This window comes from Littorina saxatilis, linkage group LG13 (assembly GCF_037325665.1).
Source record: "Littorina saxatilis isolate snail1 linkage group LG13, US_GU_Lsax_2.0, whole genome shotgun sequence".
NCBI lineage: Eukaryota > Metazoa > Mollusca > Gastropoda > Littorinimorpha > Littorinidae > Littorina > Littorina saxatilis.
In genome coordinates this window covers 33,417,018-33,435,603 of record NC_090257.1, presented here as the reverse complement: position 1 = coordinate 33,435,603, position 18,586 = coordinate 33,417,018, and the positions used below count along the sequence as shown (strand labels likewise).

The following is an 18,586-nucleotide window of genomic DNA, read 5'->3' as shown; positions in this document are numbered from 1 at the left end:
TAAAGTTATCCATAGCTTGTGATGGATTTAAAGGCACTGTCCTTCCCCTATCACGACATGAGAAAGAATGTACATTGCATTCAATTTGTCACCAGAAAGATTTATTTGAGTGGTTTCAAAAGATGGTTGTGTTACTATTTCTATTGCTGTTTTCAGAATTTTTTTAAACTTCAAACATTCAAGAAATGTGTCATACTCAGTGAAATATTGTGTCGAAGATGTATGGATACTGACTGCGCTTATGATAATTCTTTTATGGTTTCTGTCAGTGTACTCTGTACCGCGTTTAAAGTGCCTAAACACTTCATTTGGAACAAGCCATGCATCACTCTTTCAAATGTTTGCTAACTTTATCAAGTCACGACTTGCTTCTGTTTATCACCACCATATCATCCAATATGAAACGGTTTGACTGAAGAAATAGATGTACTACATACCACAGAAAGGAATGGTTAATGTTAGAAACGGATGAATGTGGTGAACCTGTACATAATTAAGTATCGCCCCGCTTATATTTTTGAATGAATGTTGTAAGGTAGGTAGTGAGTTCCACAGGGTCCACTCCTGTTGACGGAGGGTAGTGTAGAACAAAGGCTAATGTACTTGGGCAAATGTTGACCTGTGTGTGTGTGAATTCATGAGTTCGTGTGTGTGTGTGTGTATTCATGAGTGCGTGTGTGTGTAAGTGTATTCGTGAGTGCGTGTTTGTGTATTCGTGAGTGTGTGTGTGTGTGTGTGCACGCTGTGATCTCTTTGTCAAATGAAGGAATGATTGGACCAATCCTCAAAGAGACGGTGTTTACTGCCGCATAATTTACATTCTACTGTCATGCGTTTCATAAGAGGAGATGCTTGAGAGAAAGCGATTCCCTGGGTGATGTAAATATTATGTGCAGTGTATGTGTGCTTGTCTGCGCACTGTCAGTATACCTGTCCCTTGACATGAAGTTGTCAGACTGTTTGTAGGTGGGTAGCAATTTTGGGGGAGCTCTTTCTTTGTGGTGATATTTGGCAAGATACTTGAGTATTTCTCACCTTCACTGTGATGCAAAATGCACAAATCATAAATAACAAGAGGCGAAGCCTTCAAGGCTCACGTAAGAAATCGACAAACAGTAACACAAACTCAATCACTCCGTCACACATACACACACACACACACACACACACACACACACACAGTAAGCATAGGTGACACTGTGCAAGAAAGCGAGACACTAGATCTAGATCTAGCCTACTTAAGCCTGTCCTTAATTGAGCCCGTAGTCGACTACACGAAGCTTCGCAAAGTCTTAATACCAAAAACCCGCAGCTACGGCGTGGTACTTTGACCCCAACATCGCTTCTCAAGTTTTGACATGCGAAGCTTCGCCGTAGCTCGCAACGAAGTTTTTTTGTTTGTTTGTAAGAAGAGTGCTTTTTGATTCAAGATGGACGACGAAATCAGACTCAATACCATAGTGAAGAATGCACTTATCGACTTTGGTCGATATCGACTAACCTCCTACCTGTATTATTTCATACTGCGATGCATTGACATGTCGAATGAAACTCGAAATCCCAGCGCTCACGCCAACTGGTCCCGGCCGTGCTCAGTCAACGAAATAGAACACATACAATTAACTTACGTCATCAAGTACGTAAAGTACAATTTGTGACGTAAAGTACTCAGAAAGAAGCACACCACGCGCTGGTCGAGACTACGTGCATGCGCTTTCTGACTAATAAGATTTGAGACGCCAAGACATGAAAAGATAACTCTCTTTTCCGCCATAGTGCCTTCCAACTAGTCTCGGCCCGCTCAAAATAATGAGCCAAAATGACCGAGACTTTCAGTAATTCCTTCGCGTGACGTCTAACCCTCTTACGCCATAATGTGACGTCTTCAAATGACGAAATGTTAAAGTTTCTACCACAGACATACACACGCACACACACACACACACACACACACACACACACACGCACAGACAGACAAAGTTACGATCGCATAGGCTACACTTACGTGAGCCAAAAATCAATCCATAATTGTGTCAGTTTGCAGTGTCCTGTCATTTATAATTGTAGGCTTTTCTCTTGGAAGAATTTAGGAATCTGCATTGCTGGTACTGTATATTTGTTTTCTTTTGTATTCTTTTGCATTCTAGGGGGGAGATTACATTCAGAATTCTAGTGTTTGTTTGCTTGATTCTCGTGGGGGTTGGGGGGGATTTGAGATTCAACAAAGATCTCATTTCAAAAGACATAATTTACCACTTTCTCAAGCTAATTTTTTTTTAAGTAAAAAAAACCCACCTGAGTGAACTAGTAACACCCACCATTTGAAGGTTAGAATGTCTAATACTTTTGAAGAGACCTTTGTTGGCAAGCTCAAGAATGATTTTATTTTCACTCGCTAATTCTCCATTTCGTAGCAAGTAATTGAACAACAAAAATGGTATACTTCCCTTTGGTTATTTGATCAAGTAATTGAACAGATCTCTGTATTTTCTTGACATTGCTCTTGTAACAAAATTAAAACTGCTGTATTCATGTTGTCGTTGATTCTTTTATTGTGTTGGATGACGAGCCCGTGGGTTAGGGGGAAGAATTTACCCGATGCTCCCCAGCATGTCGTAAGCAGGGCCGTAGCAGCCCTACCGGCCACTCCGGCCATGGCCGGACCAGTTTTTTGTTAAAAAAAAAAAAAAATCGTCTTCATAAGCTTCAGCGCTGTGTTAGGAGGAAGGAGGGGTCGTGACTTAGATCGCACAATGACAGCGTTAAGCGAGAAATTGTCACTAATTGACATTCACATTGAAGTTGAGGAGAACATAATGGCCAGGGACCGTACCTTTTTATTTTTTTTTTATGGCCGGACCACTTTTAGGAGCTGTGCTACGGCCCTGGTAAGAGGCGACTAACGGATTCTGTTTCTCCTTTTACCCTTGTTAAGTGTTTCTTATAAAGATTTTAGTCAAGCAGTATGTAAGAAATGTTAAGTCCTTTGTACTGGAAACTTGCATTCTCCCAGTAAGGTCATATATTGTACTACGTTGCAAGCCCCTGGAGCAATTTTTTGATTAGTGCTTTTGTGAACAAGAAACAATTAACAAGTGGCTCTATCCCATCCCCCTCCTTTCCCCGTCGCGATATAACCTTGAACGGTTGAAAACGACGTAAAACACCAAATAAAGAAAGAAAGAAATCAAGGTCTGTGAAAGGAGGTAGTTTTGAGGGGTGGGTGGTTGGGGTGGCCTTAAAGCGGGAGGGGGGGGGGGGGGGAGAGAATGGAGAGTAATTTATTTATTTACATGTTTATCATGACTTTGAATTTGTTAATTTGTTGAATTATTTTAATGATTATTTTAAGGCGCTTAGAACTATGTTAGGATTTGCGCCATATAAACACCGTTATTAGTATGTTTAGGTGTAATTAGCCACCTGCACCTCTAGCAGAATGATAGAGGTCTTTTATGTTCACACTTATAACTCGCCCAAATCTTCACAATCCTTTGCAGATCTGGAACCACAACGTGATCCGGGATCAGTACATGGGCAAGCACGTCTTCCTCTCCACCGACGATTTCCGCAACAGCGCTCAGGAGGTGGACCTGTATGGCCGCAAGGGCGAGAGCCAGACGGTGCAGCCGGGCAAGCTCATGGTGCACATCACTCAGACCCGCGACCTGTCATCCCTCTGAGTCGAATTCTGTCACTGGCATCGGCCTGTCATCCCACTGAGTCCGATTCTGTCTCTGACGTTGCGACCTCTGCGTTGGATTCTGTCACTGGCATCGGTCGCTCGGTCGAAAAAAAGAAAAAAAGTCCGGGGATATCATTCCCAGGAACTCTCAAGTCAAATTTCATAAAGATCGATCCAGTAGTTTGGTCTGAATCGCTCTACACACACACACAGACATACAGACACACACACACACACACACACACACACACACCACGACCCTCGAGACACACACACACACACACACACACACACACACACCACGACCCTCGTCTCGATTCCCCCCTCTACGTTAAAACATTCAGTCAAAACTTGACTAAATGTAAAAAGGATGTCCTTTTGATGCCCCTCCCACTTAATCGTGATCTGGACGTGTTTTATTGTCCACTTTAAAGCGAAAAGGGTGCTTGATTTTTTTTTCAAAAGATATTGAGAGACCTTGAAAATCCTTGAATTTTATAACAAACAAGAAGGGCAAAGCCCATACGACTCACATGCTTGACCTTGACCTTTACATGACCTTGACCTTCAGAGTCAAGGTCAAATAACTAAACCTAGCAATGACATCATACACTAAGAACTGCTTTACACATTTTTCCTACCAAAATACATGTGACCTTGACCCAAGGTCAAGGTCATCCAAGGTCATGCAACACAAAGCTGTTAATTCAAGACATAGGAAGTACAATGGTGCTTATTGGCTCTTTCTACCATGAGAGATGGTCACTTTTAGTGGTTCACTACCTTATTTTGGTCACATTTCATAAGGGTCAAAGTGACCTTGACCTTGATCATATGTGACCAAATGTGTCTCATGATGAAAGCATAACATGTGCCCCACATAATTTTTAAGTTTGAAACAGTTATCTTCCATAGTTCAGGGTCAAGGTCACTTCAAAATATGTATACAATCCAACTTTGAAGAGCTCCTGTGACCTTGACCTTGAAGCAAGGTAAACCAAACTGGTATCAAAAGATGGGGCTTACTTTGCCCTATATATCATATATAGGTGAGGTATTGAATCTCAAAAACTTCAGAGAAAATGGGAAAAATGTGAAAAATAGCTGTTTTTTAGACAACATTTATGGCCCCTGCGACCTTGACCTTGAAGCAAGGTCAAGATGCTATGTATGTTTTTTGGGGCCTTGTCATCATACACCATCTTGCCAAATTTGGTACTGATAGACTGAATAGTGTCCAAGAAATATCCAACGTTAAAGTTTTCCGGCCGGCCGGCCGGCCGGCCGGCCGGCCGGCCGGACGGACGGACGGACGGACGGACGGACGGACGACTCGGGTGAGTACATAGACTCACTTTTGCTTCGCATGTGAGTCAAAAATCTGTACGGACCCTGTGTAGAAGTAGTGGCCGCTTTGTAGTATTGATAACCTGCATCGCTTAGCGAGTTTGGGTTTCTTGAATTTATTTTGTTTCTGACTAACAGGTCGCTCTCTCCGAACTTTTCAAGGTGGATAAAGTGTAACTTGAGAATCTCGGATGTAAATGCCACAGTTTTTGCCATGTTCGTTTGTGTACTGAAGAGGAGTTTGGTACAGATCTGTTAATAGAATTGAAGAAAATCTTGAGGAGAGTTTTTTTTATTGTTAATGCTGTGAATGTTTTAGCATGAACTTTCAGCATACTTCTTGTTTGGCAGCCACCTTCTGTTTAACTAGAAGTTTATTTGGCGCTTTGGGGGGTTTGCTGTACATTACTTGTCTTAATGGATATTTTAACATAACAGTAGAACAGAGGTTCTGTCCATTCACAATTTTCACTGAATTATGAGAGTTAGATTTGTCTTCTTGTTGGCTAGTAGTTTTAAATGCATTAACTTATATTTGTCTTTATGGCAGTCTGAGAATATTGCTGTTGAGTTTTTGGATCAACTTCAAACTGATATTTTGTCCTTGTGATTTTATTGTCACGTGTTAAGCTTGTTCTGTTTGATTGAAAAATGGTACTTCTCACTTTGTGATGGGCGATTTATTTGAATCTGTCCGGAATTTGTCTCTTGAGCTATGGCTTAATTAGCTTGACTCTTTTCTGTTTAAATATTGCCAGTGAAAATTTTAGGTTGTGAATGTATACTTTTCTTTGTTGTTAAGGTGATGACAGTAAACAAAGGTTTAGCAGCCTTGAAATAAATTTTTTTTCTCCCTTGTTACCTTTTAGAAGAGAAGTGTTTGCAGTTTAGTAATAAATAAAAGATGATGTGTACACATTTATTATTGGATATATGTGAATATGATTGCCTTTAATGCAGTTTCTCTGACCATTTTTTCTCAATGTTTTTATCTAATGACTTATTGTGAGAGATGAAATTCCATCAGCGACTGATTTTTTTTATGGGAGAGGTTAGGGAGTTTTTGTATTTGAAAGACATGTTTTGAAAGATAACTCCTTTTGAATTTTGTCACATTTTTTTCTCAATTTGAAACAGATTGTTTTTAATTCTTGTTTTAATCTTTGGAGAAACTAAAGTTTGGATATATTGGTTCTATGGCTCAAGACATTTTGCATAACAGTTTTGCTTTTACACAATGAGATGATCATAGTTTCCAAAACAAGCTTGCATTTTGACTGTCACCAAAGGTTGTTACGAAGTTTGGCTTGGCCTTTTGTGCGCTTGCATCATGTTTACGTAAGCGATCGTGAGTTTTGCAGTGAGGTTTCTTCGCAGGTACTTACATTTTTTATGGCCAGTGGTTTACATGCTATATTCTTCAACACCCTAATGTTTAGGGTTGTAAATTGTACTGATGCTTGGACGGTCCCTTTTGGGACGGAGCTCATTGGGCAGGATCACAACCTATTTACTGTGAAGTCTCGCCCAGTACACATAGTGTGCGGACGTTTCTGAGCAAGGGCGGTTTCCGGCATCGGAAGTCGCGCTTCCAGGTTTTCCCGGAAGCGAAGGTCCTCCTTCACACGTACACACAGAGGTCGTGGCGGGAGTTGACCGTGGACTGGCCTTCGGGCATCAGGGCTTCCGGCCCCAGTCATCGCAACATTCTTTTCCGCATCAAGGTGCGGTCTCGTCTGTTGCGTTTACACAGCATGCTTTTCCGCATCAAGGTGCGGTCTCGTCCGTTGTGTTTCCGGCTCAGTCCGGATTTGCATTTCCTCTTCCTGACATTCCTTTTCGGATGTCGGTGAGCGAGGATCAGCGTCCGCCCTATGGGCAGTTAGGGCAGTCTTCCTTTCACCATGGTGTTGGGTCGACACCCCTTTCAACTACGGTGGCACCGGGCAGGCTCTCCCCGCGCTCTTTCCTGCATACCAGTCAGGATACGAGGCAGGACGGGTTCCGGTCGGACGGGTTTCCGGTTTTCCCGTCCACCAGCCTGCCACCAGTTCCATTGACTTCGGTCAAGGTGATTCTCTCGGCTATTCTGACACTCAGTCAATAGCCAGTGAGCAGTCACGTTTCGGGATTTCAGACTTCCGTTCTGACCTCACCTTTGCTTCGTTACAAGCATGGGTGTTTTCAGAGCAAGGCCGGCTTCCGTTTTCGGAGGTCACGTTTCCGGGTTTTCCCGGAAACAAAGGTCCTCCATCTCATGTACACACAGAGGTCTTGACTGGAGTTGACTGCGGACTGGCCTACGGGCGTTCGGGCTTCCGGCCTCAGTCCACGCAACCTTTGCTTCCGTATTGTGCGGTTTTGTCTGTTGCGTTTTTCCGGCTCTGTCCAAATACACTGTTTTCAGTGAGTGAGAACAGCGGCTGGCCTACGGGCGTTCAGGCTTTCAGCCTCGGCCGGGACAGTTGTCACTTCACCTGTTAGGTGTTGCGGCCACTGTCTATTCAGTTCCGGTGGCCTCGGATTTTACCTCCTCTTACTCTTACCCTCTTACGGGGTTGAGACAGGATGGTTTCCGGGTGGACGAGTTTCCGTTTTCTGGTCACTCCTTTCATTAGTCTTTCACTGGCAACTGGTACTTCGGTACTCGTCTGTTCGTGTGGCTATTCTGTTGTACCGTTTTAGCCACCGATCGGACATGTTCTGGATTTGGTCACTCTTGTCTTGGCTACGGCGGTTACTCCCAGATACTTTCCGGAGGGTACAACGGCTTATGAGACTTCCGCTTCGGTTGCTCAGTCGGCGATGTCGGACTTCCGTTCCGCGAAGGAGGATGTTTCCTACTTCCTGCTCGGGAAGCTCCTTCGATGTGCGTACCACCTTTTGCATGTTTTGGCTAGTCCATTGCTTCCGGAAGGGGTATCCATGGTGTTCCGGTTCTGCTGCTCGTTCCTCACGGTTCAGTTCCGGAGCACTCTCAGCCTTGGCTGGCTTCGGATTTACAGGCTTCGATTTTTGTTCCTTCTTGTCTTTGGAAGTTCACTTTGCCGAAGCCGGGCCGAACTTGTTGGCGTCCATTGCCCTTCCGCGTACACCTTTACTGGTAACGCAGGAACTTCGCCCTTTGCTGGCGAAGCAGGCTTTAGAAGTACTTGGGTGTTGTGTTTCCAGACCACACCCTTGTCGCTTCCGTAGATTTTGGACGTCAGTTTTTTGGAACGTGCCTCTCTCTTTTGATCAGCCCTTGCTAGATCTTTTAAGAGCAAATGAGGCTGTCCTCTCTTCACTACGATCTTACAGTCATGTGTTGGAGGACTTGTTTCTCTCGCATTCTCAGATCAGTCTGCCTGATTTTCGAGTTTTGAGAATTAAATCACTGTCGGGCAGGGAGAGGGGCAGCTCTAGCAGCTAGCCTCTCCCCCCAGGGAAGTGCCCCCGATATCACCCCCCCTCCGCCCTCCTTTTTGGTGTTGGCGGGGGGGTTTCCTCTTTACAATTTTTTTCATTGAATGGTCTCTGTACACAGCCAATGAATTATGGGAGTGGTGAGGTCGGGCGGCTCCCTTCGATCTAATGAAGCATTTTTGCCTATGCTTCAGTCCGATTTTACTCAGCGATCTAGGTACATCAGCTCGAGCACCCGCTGAGGTCTCGTCTGGTCGAATCTAGCGCTGGCCTTCGAGTATACTGGCTTCAGTCATCAGTCAGTGTAACAGCAGTTTCAGCCACGGGCTGCCGCTTCTGTCGCACTTCCGGTTTCCGGAGAGGTTGTTTCTTTCACAGACGTTGCTTAGGTACGTCTGGGTTTTTGGAACAACGGCTGACCTTAGGGCATCCAGGTATTTTAGCCTCGGCCGGTGTAACAGCCACTCCTCCTGTCGGCGGTGGTGGCTGTTGCTTTCCCTGTTCTTGTGGTTTCGGACTTCGACAAATCTTTCCTTTTTTCTCATCTTATGCAGGGGATGAGATAGGACGATTTCTGTTTGAGTGGGGTTCTGTCTTCAGGTTACCCCGTTTCTCACTTTTTTCCACAAGCATCTGGACCATGGTCCTTGTTTGTCTTTCGCCGAGTCTGACTCTGTCTTTCTCTAGCGATCAGACATGTTCTGGTGTTTCGTCCTAACTTAAGGTGCTCTTGAGTTGTCCTCGGAGGTAACATTCAGATTTTCCTGAGGGGGCATTGTCTTTGGCAATGGATGTTTGAGGAGTCATTCTTTGTGGCGTTTTCACCTCTCTCAGGTTTTTGGCTACCCCTTTCCTTCTGGCAGAGGGTTAGCTAATGTTCCGGTTTCTTTTGCATCTTTTTGGCAGCTGAAACTTCTGTTTCTTACGTTTACCTGTGTACTGTGGTACTTTGGTACAATGACTGCCTACGGGCATCACGGCTCTCTGCCTTAGCCTGTTCAATAGTCTCCTGCCTGTCGGGTGCGTCCATGGCATTTTCGGTTCCTGTGACTTCGGATTTGTCTCTTCCTCTTCTCCCTCATCCTAGCATGAGGTGAGTCAGGATGACTTCCGTTGGGTCGGGTTTCTTTTACAGTCACCCTTCTTCCACAGGCAACTATGTCTAAGACGGAGTTTGCCCTTTGATCTCTGCGTATGACTTTTAGTCGTTCAGAGTTAGACAGACGCGTTCTGGTTTCGGCCAGACTCAGGTATGCTCTCGATTTGGCCGCGAAGTTTTCTTCCGGTTTTCCCTGAGAACTCTTGTCTCGGGAGTTTTAGGGCTGGTCGTATTCCCGGTTTTCCGTTTATGCTTACCAGTCTTGTTTTTCTGTTTTGGGTTTTTGTTTCGTTCGATTACCTATTAGCAGACTGATCTGCGAACACTCTGGCTTTTAGTCATTTTGTTTAGGGTCAACGGTCACATTAGTCTTCGACCACTGTGATTCTCGCTCTTATGGCGTCTTACGCATTTTCGTAAGTCTCTGCTTCCTCGTTTTACCCCTCTCTCTGCTTCGCATGGACTGGTAGAGGATAGCTGGCGATCGTCTCTTTTTTGAGATTTTTTCATCGAGTTGGACTCTGGTACCTTGTACTCAGGTGTCTCTCTCTCTCTCTCTTTGTTGAAGATTGGTCACTCGTCTCTGGAGCTGACTTTTATCTCACAGACCTTTCGGGTTTTCTCTCCATCCCAAGGTTGCTTTCTTTGGCATGATGGTTTTACGGTCTCCGTGAGGGTTTGTCCTTCTCAACACTGAGTGGACAACCTTACGCACGGATCGTTCCAGGACTTTGGTTTTTTCTTCCAGTGAAAGGGGGGGGGGGGGGGGGCAGCTTGTCTGTCCCTCTACTCAGCTCGGGTTTATCCAAGGCTGGGTCCTCTTTCCGGGCCGTTTTTTTTTACGGCCAGGAGATTGGAAGAAGTGCTGGGCACAGCTTACTGGCTCTCTGAGGTTGCTTTTGCTATTTTTTGCCTGAGAGACATCTCGACTGTCAATCACGATGGTTCTCGGGTCCTTTCCTGCCTTTTTGGCAGTGGGCCAGTTCCTGGCAAGGGTTTAGAGTGAGTCAGATTTTCTTTCTCACCGGGCCCTTCCTAAATTTTTTGGCAGCGGGCCAGTTTCTGGCAAGGTTTTAGAGTGAGTTGGATGTTTCTTTCCCACCGCCTTGTTGAAGCTATCTGCTTTATGTGATTCGGAGTAAGAATATGTAATTTAATCAAAAATGTTATAAGTAAATTTTCATTTGATTAATATACTTACCCGAATCACATAGTGGATTCCCTCCCGCCAACCCTGCTAATGGTTTTTTTAGTTTCTTTTAAAGCCGTATGATGATACCACGTGTGTAGCAGGGGATGTGACGTCACATCCCCCAGATGGGAGGTAACTCCCCGGGTATATGGTCGTTACCATGGCTACGTTTACACTTTTTGTGGTTGGGTTGCTTCCCTTTAAATTGTTAAGACGGGTAGCCTTTTCAGACCTTAGCATCTCAGACTGTGTCAATGCTTTATGCTTTATGTGGTTCGGTTAAGTATATTAATCAAATGAAAATTTACTTATAAAATTTTCGAATAAATGTTGGGGCTCATGTTTCAAACAGATTTAGCATAGCATCTTAGCTTGCGCTTTTAAGAGTTGCTGGTTAAGTCACAATAAAAAATAAAAATGTATTATGTTTTAAAATACGCTTTGTACAAGGTGTTATTTATTGTCTTTTTTCCAATCATGTTACCATTTCAGAACTGATAATTGTGCAGTGGAAGGGGTTGGGTGGGATGGGTTGTTACAGGTGAAAAGTTGCTTTTTTCATTAGAATGTCCTCATCACATATTGTCCTCAAGGATTTATAACTGCTGAAGCATCTCTTTTCTGTATTTGCACAAATTAAGGACAAATTATCTTTGTAAATGTTTACTGTTGACATATTCAGAATGCTGCTGTTTGTTTTTTATGAGAGAAATACTGCTAATGTATCTGCTTTCACTCAATGGTGTTACACACAGAGACATTTTAGACAGATCTTTGACACCCCCCGCGGGTTAGGGGGAAGAATTTACCCGATGCTCCCGCCAGCATGTCGTAAGTGTTTCTTGGATAGAATATAGTCCATTTTTGTAAAGATTTTAGTCAAGCAGTATGTAAGAAATGTCAAGTCCTTTGTACTGGAAACTTGCATTCTCCCAGTTAGGTAATATATTGTACTACGTTGCGAGCCCCTGGAGCAATTTTTTGATTAGTGCTTTTGTGAACGAGAAACAACTGACAAGTGGCTCTATCCCATCTCCCCCCTTTCCCCGTCGCGATATAACCTTCGTGGTTGAAAACGACGTTAAACACCAAATAAAGAAAGAAAGAAAAGACAGATCTACAGTTGTACTCTTGGAAAGATTCAGTAAATACTATGCCATATTTGGTGCAGTCCATGTTTACAAAATGAATTCCAGGATACTGCTAATGAGACTTATGGTTTTATATTTGTTGTTCTATGAGGAAGACGTGAGAGCTTTCTTGAGGTGTTAAAAATCATGCAAGTGAGATAAAACTGTTACAGTTGATGAACGTCCATTAGCATCCATGTTGATTTCCAAACGAACAAGGTCTGCTTAATACTCGTGTCCATATATTAAGGTCAATGTACAGTACAGTTTATATCATTTATCACATATCATTCTGTGCCTTTAGAACTAGAAGGATAGATGCTCAAGATCTAGTAAACAGAACAAATTTAACACTTTTTCAGTTACAGAATTTCTCTGCTGAGCCATGCTTGTAGAAGGTGCTTTGTGTGTTAAAGAGAACTTGAAGATGTGAGATGTTGTAAGTACTAGTGTGGGGAAAGTAGGAACACTTGAGAAAATTATCGTAGACTTTGATACAGTATAGACCGGATGTATAAAACACCGGATGTATGAAAGTCTGGATGTATGAAAGGGGTAGGCAGGGTCCCGGCAGAAGCTACTCTTTGTTATTACTTAGAATTTTCCGGTTGTATGAAAATCGGATGTATAAAAGTCCGGTTGTATAAAAGCAAATCTCTGGTCCCGAGCAGCACAAATGCGTTGTTGCAAGACCGGTTGTAAGAAAACGAAAGTAGACCCAGGTTACCAAATGAGGATGCCCTGAAAACTTCCCCACCAACTGATTTTTATCCAGATTCTATTGCTGTCAACGAGTTGTTCTGTTTAATTTGTTTCTCCATTCAATCATTTTTTTTTAACCTGTTACAAATTCGTCACCAAGACCCATAAAATCCCAGAAGGCATTTGTGTTACATTTATAACCAGAGACATTGGTCATGGATGCGAATCAGTTGTTACCTGTTTATGTTGTTGTATTTTATGTTGTTGTATTTTATTTTGTTGTATTTTATGTTGTTTTTATGTTCTTGTTTTTGTTTTTATATTTAGTCAAGTTTTGACTAAATATTTTAACATCGAGGGGGAATCGAAACGAGGGTCGTGGTGTATGTGCGTATGTGTGTGCGTGCGTGTGTGTGTGTGTGTGTGTAGAGCGATTCAGACTAAACTACTGGACCGATCTTTATGAAATTTGACATGAGAGTTCCTAGGTATGAAATCCCCGAACGTTTTTTTCATTTTTTTGATAAATGTCTTTGATGACGTCATATCCGGCTTTTCGTGAAAGTTGAGGCGGCACTGTCACGCCCTCATTTTTCAACCAAATTGGTTGAAATTTTGGTCAAGTACTCTTCAACGAAGCCCGGGGTTCGGTATTGCATTTCAGCTTGGTGGCTTAAAAATTAATTAATGACTTTGGTCATTAAAAATCTGAAAATTGTAAAAAAAAATAAAAATTTATAAAACGATCCAAATTTACGTTTATCTTATTCTCCATCATTTGCTGATTCCAAAAACATATAAATATGTTATATTCGGATTAAAAACAAGCTCTGAAAATTAAATATATAAAAATTATTATCAAATTTTTTTTTTCGAAATCAATTTAAAAACACTTTCATCTTATTCCTTGTCGGTTTCTGATTCCAAAAATATATAGATATGATATGTTTGGATTAAAAACACGCTCAGAAAGTTAAAACAAAGAGAGGTACAGAAAAGCGTGCTATCCTTCTCAGCGCAACGAATACCCCGCTCTTCTTGTCAATTCCACGTGTTCTGTGAGTTCGACAGTGTCACGTTTCAATATATCACTTAAGGTGATTATGAACCGGTTAATTACTACTAATTAACTAACCACACCACGATCCACTCTCGCAGTCATACAATTAAATAGAGTCAACAAAAGTATAAGTTTCAGACGCCTGTTTATGTATAAACTCGCCACCTCCCTCGAGCCTTCACTCAAAATATGTTCCTTTTACGTTCTCAACACGTAAAAAACCCGTGATCACTGACAAAATGCCAGTAGTATATAGAAAATTATAGTAACACGCTGATCCCGTGTAAATACAGTCAAATGAGAATGTTCTGTTCAAAAAGCTCTAGTTCATGCAGGGGTCACACACCCCACGTTGTCACTACTCCAATGAAATCACAGATACGAAAAAGACAACGGTGGTCAACGGGGTGCGTACGACATGGTGCACTTAGCTTTCTTTCTGTATGCTGGTTAGCCGGTATGCTGGTTAGCCGGTATGCAGGTTAGCCGGTTCGCTGGTTAGCCGGTCTGCTGGTTAGCCGGTTAGCGTAGCTTCCTCAGGTCCCAGCTCCAACGTCTGCAGCTAGCAGTGCCCCGTCAAAAGGCAGCCGTGCAGCGGTTACAGGAAACCGACAGAAACGAACGAAGGCTGCAAACAGAAAGCATCGGTGCACTAAACATGTCAGCTACCCCTCACCCACCACCTTAAAACATGTCATCTTTAAATATCTCATCGAGCACGTGGGCCTGCACAAAACGGACTTTTTACAACAACAAAACAGTCATTTTCCGTCCTTCTCTCCCTATCTGCAAAAACCATATACAGATTAGTATTTTAGCGTCACAGAGAGTAAATTATGCGCTAACCTGGAAAGAACAACAGAGAGTAAATTATTCCACAACACAGACTCATCAACAGCGTTAAATAATGATTTATTACCTCAAAAGCCTATGATTGTACTCTCAATGGAAGCAAAGTCCGCCTCCTCCCTGGAACAGCCTCTGTTCGTCAACAGTGACCAAAAACGTCCAGAACCCCTTGTCGAATCCTTATGCGAAAGCCATCGCCGACGAAGGAAAGTTGACGACTTGTCCTCAGCAAAATACGTGGCAGTGAGGAGGAAATAACTGGTGGAAGTTCCCTTAGAGTGCCGAATATAATATTCGGTGAAAAACCATCATACTCTAGAAACTGTGTATTAGATCCTTCCCCTTCTGCCGCTGGGTGTCAAGTGCGCCGTCCTTGTGCCTCTCTCAGACAACCTAGCCAATAACACGTGACTGACCTTGTCACAAAACCAGTCCAGCTATACACAATTCTGCCTCCCCAAGCAGAAAAAAGACACGAGAAACTCAATCCCTGAAAATCCCGTGTGCGCTGTCAGCGAAAAACCGTCAGCCCTATGACAGCAGAAACCTCCACTGTAAAACTCGTGCGCAGCAAACCCTCCGTGTTCATTGAGCACTGTCAGCAAACTCTGCTGTAGCCCAATATCACGTACAGGCGCTTTCTATCATAATCGACCAAGAACAGGCACTCCACTGAGTGACACTTTCTTGGTCTCTGTCACCCGATCGTGACAGACAGCTACTTGACTAAATATTGTATTTTCGCCTTACGCGACTTGTTATGTTCTTGTTGTTGTTGTTGATTTTATCCATTAAACTGATTTTATGTTTAACTCCATTAATAATCTGTTTTGTTTGTCTATTCAGTCATTTTAGCCTGTTATAAATTTGTCATGACTGAAGAGCCATAATAGCCCAGGAAGGCATTTTTTGTACAATTAAAACCAGAGGCATTGGTCGTGGGTGTGACTCAGTTTTTACATTTAGTCAAAACTTGACTAAATGTTTTAACATAGAGGGGGGAATCGAGACGAGGGTCATGGTGTATGTGTGTGTGTTGTGTGTGTGTGTGTGTGTGTGTGTGTGTAGAGCGATTCAGACTAAACTACTAGGCCGATCTTTATGAAATTTGACATGAGAGTTCCTGGGTATGATATCCCCGGACGTTTTTTTCTTTTTTTCGATAAATACCTTTGATGACGTCATATCCGGCTTTTTGTAAAAGTTGAGGCGGCACTGTCACACCCTCATTTTTCAATTAAATTGATTGAAATTTGGCAAAGCAATCTTCGACGAAGGCCGGGGTTTGGTATTGCATTTCAGCTTGGTGGCTTAAAAACTAATGAGTGAGTTTGGTCATTAAAAATCGGAAACTTGTAATTAAAATTATTTTTTTATCAAACGATCCAAAAACAATTTCATCTTATTCTTCGTCATTTTCTGATTCCAAAAACATATACATATGTTATATTTGGATTAAAAACAATCTCTGAAAATTAAAAATATAAAAATTATGATCAAAATTAAATTTCCGAAATCGATTTAAAAACTATTTCATCTTATTCCTTGTTGGTTCCTGATTCCAAAAACATATAGATATGATATGTTTGGATCAAAAACACGCTCAGAAAGTTAAAACGAAGAGAGGTACAGTAAAGCGTGCTATGAAGCACAGCGCAACCGCTGCCGCGCCAACCAGGTTCGTCACTTTCACTGCCTTTTGCACTAGCGGCGGACTACGTTCAGTTTCATTCTGTGAGTTCCACAGCTTGACTAAATGTAGTAATTTCGCATTACACGACTTGTTTTCTATGTTGTTGTTGTTGTTTTAATCCGTTAAACTGGTTTTAAGTTTAACTCACTTTTTTGTATTCAGTGCGCGCGCGTGAGAGAGAGAGAGAGAGAGAGAGAGAGAGAGAACTCAGAAAATGTTATTTACTAAGCCAACGGTCATTACAAAGCTTCCACGACCAAACACATTGTCAAAAGCGCAAAAGGGTTGTGGAGGGAACACACACAATACAGTTGAGCCACACACAAACACACACACACACACACACACGTGCGCGCGAGCGCACGCACGTACGCGCACACACACACACACAGGGGGGGGGGGGGGGGGGCGGAGAGTGCACGGTCTTATGCAAAGCAGAACAGTTCCTTACACAAACAGTTGCTCTTTCTATCGGTTGTCCTGACTGTGTCAGTGTACGTAAGTACATGTACTTTTCCACTTGTTATTCACAAACCTTTTCTTCTAACAAGGATATGCATCAAAACATTTAAACATAAAAAAAACAAATAAATACAAAAATGATATGAAAAAAACCCTACTTTTATCAAGTAACAGACGCGTGGCCGGATGTATGAAAGTCAATCCACAATATTTTCATACATCCGGTTAACCGGATTTAGTAAAGACCGGATGTATGAAAGACAAAAAGTGGGTCCCGACGACTTTCTTACATCCGGTCTCGACTGTATATCAGTTATGCTCCTGATTAAATTACATATCTTAACCCAACTCACATATAGCAATTTACTTCAGTCTAGTGCTAGAACGCTGTATCGCATCACCTTGGTAACAAGGGAGGCAACTCTAAGTCACGTGACTTCCTGACCTTGCCGCCATATAGTTAATATTGTAATCATTCTCTACTCAGCGCTCCGTGGCTACGGACGTGTTTTGCTTCGCTTAGGCTTTTCAGCCTTTGGTCTGACTTTTCCTTGGGTCAGACTTCACCTTGGTTACCCCCCGCGGGTTAGGGGGAAGAATTTACCCGATGCTCCCCAGCATGTTGTAAGAGGCGACTAACGGATTCTGTTTCTCCTTTTATAAGTGTTTCTTGTATAGAATATAGTCAATGTTTGTAAAGATTTTAGTCAAGCAGTATGTAAGAAATGTTAAGTCCTTTGTACTGGAAACTTGCATTCTCCCAGTAAGGTCATATATTGTACTACGTTGCAAGCCCCTGGAGCAATTTTTTGATTAGTGCTTTTGTGAACAAGAAACAATTGACAAGTGGGTCTATCCCATCTCCCCCCTTTCCCCGTCGCGATATAACCTTCGTGGTTGAAAACGACGTTTAACACCAAATAAAGAAAGAAAGTAGATCTGTGCATGTTTCATCAATATACTGGTTGTAGTGTGTTTTTAATCAGCAGTTAGTCCTAGTATTTTATATGTAGTCACCTCCTACAAGATTAAATGTCATACCCCCGGCAGGTTAGGGGGAAGAATGCTCCCCAGCATGTCGTAAGAGGCGACTAAGGGATTCTGTTTCTCCTTTTACCCTTGTTAAGTGTTTCTTGTATAGAATATATAGTCAATGTTTGTTAAGATTTTAGTCAAGCAGTATGTAAGAAATGTTAAGTCCTTTGTACTGGAAACTTGCATTCTCCCAGTAAGGTCATATATTGTACTACGTTGCAAGCCCCTGGAGCAATTTTTTGATTAGTGCTTTTGTGAACAAGAAACAATTGACAAGTGGCTCTACCATATCTCCCCCCTTTCCCCTTCGCGATATAACCTTGAACGGTTGAAAACGACGTTAAACACCAAATAAAGAAAGAATATAACCTTCGTGGTTGAAAACGACGTTAAACACCAAATAAAGAAAGAAAGATTAAATGTCATGCTGTTTGCCGGTTAAAAGACATTGAAAACATATTTCGGTGACATGAAAGCTTGTTTTGCATACATACTGGTAATTGTGTTGTTCTCATAGACACGTGCTAACACATGCATTTTTGTTTCATTTTCAGTGACATTTACAAACTGACTAAATTTTGATTGCATTTTATGAGTGACTACATTTTCTTTGCATTTTTATCCTCCCGTTTTGAAGCAAATACCATATCTTTATATATATTTTATTCCTTGAACATAATAAAGCAGTCTGTTTCCTGCATTGCTGGAGGTGATCACTTATTTATTGGTTGATTGCTGATGATAAAATCAGTGTGTGTTTACTGACAATTATCTTTTTGTCTGTTAACCTTTGCCGGATGCCGCTTTTGACTACACACTCCCGACGATGCGGGTTTGTCTGAACCCATACATTTGAAAGAGGGTTTTTACCGTTTATTTCTCTAACGACGATGCGGGTTCAGGGAAACCCACAGCGCTACTTCAGTG

At 42.4% G+C, this 18,586-nt stretch overlaps 1 protein-coding gene across 1 annotated transcript in view; it reads left to right on the top strand.

The window, feature by feature from the left end:
* LOC138945550 (transmembrane 9 superfamily member 2-like) overlaps positions 1–4,762 on the top strand; it is a 95,398-nt gene extending 90,636 nt beyond the window's left edge. The window contains exon 19 of the mRNA XM_070316998.1: positions 3,501–4,762. Within this exon, the coding sequence (XP_070173099.1) occupies positions 3,501–3,683 (183 nt within the window). The 3' untranslated portion in view covers positions 3,684–4,762. The remainder of the gene's footprint in view (positions 1–3,500) is intronic.
* Positions 4,763–18,586: the final 13,824 nt, after the last annotated feature.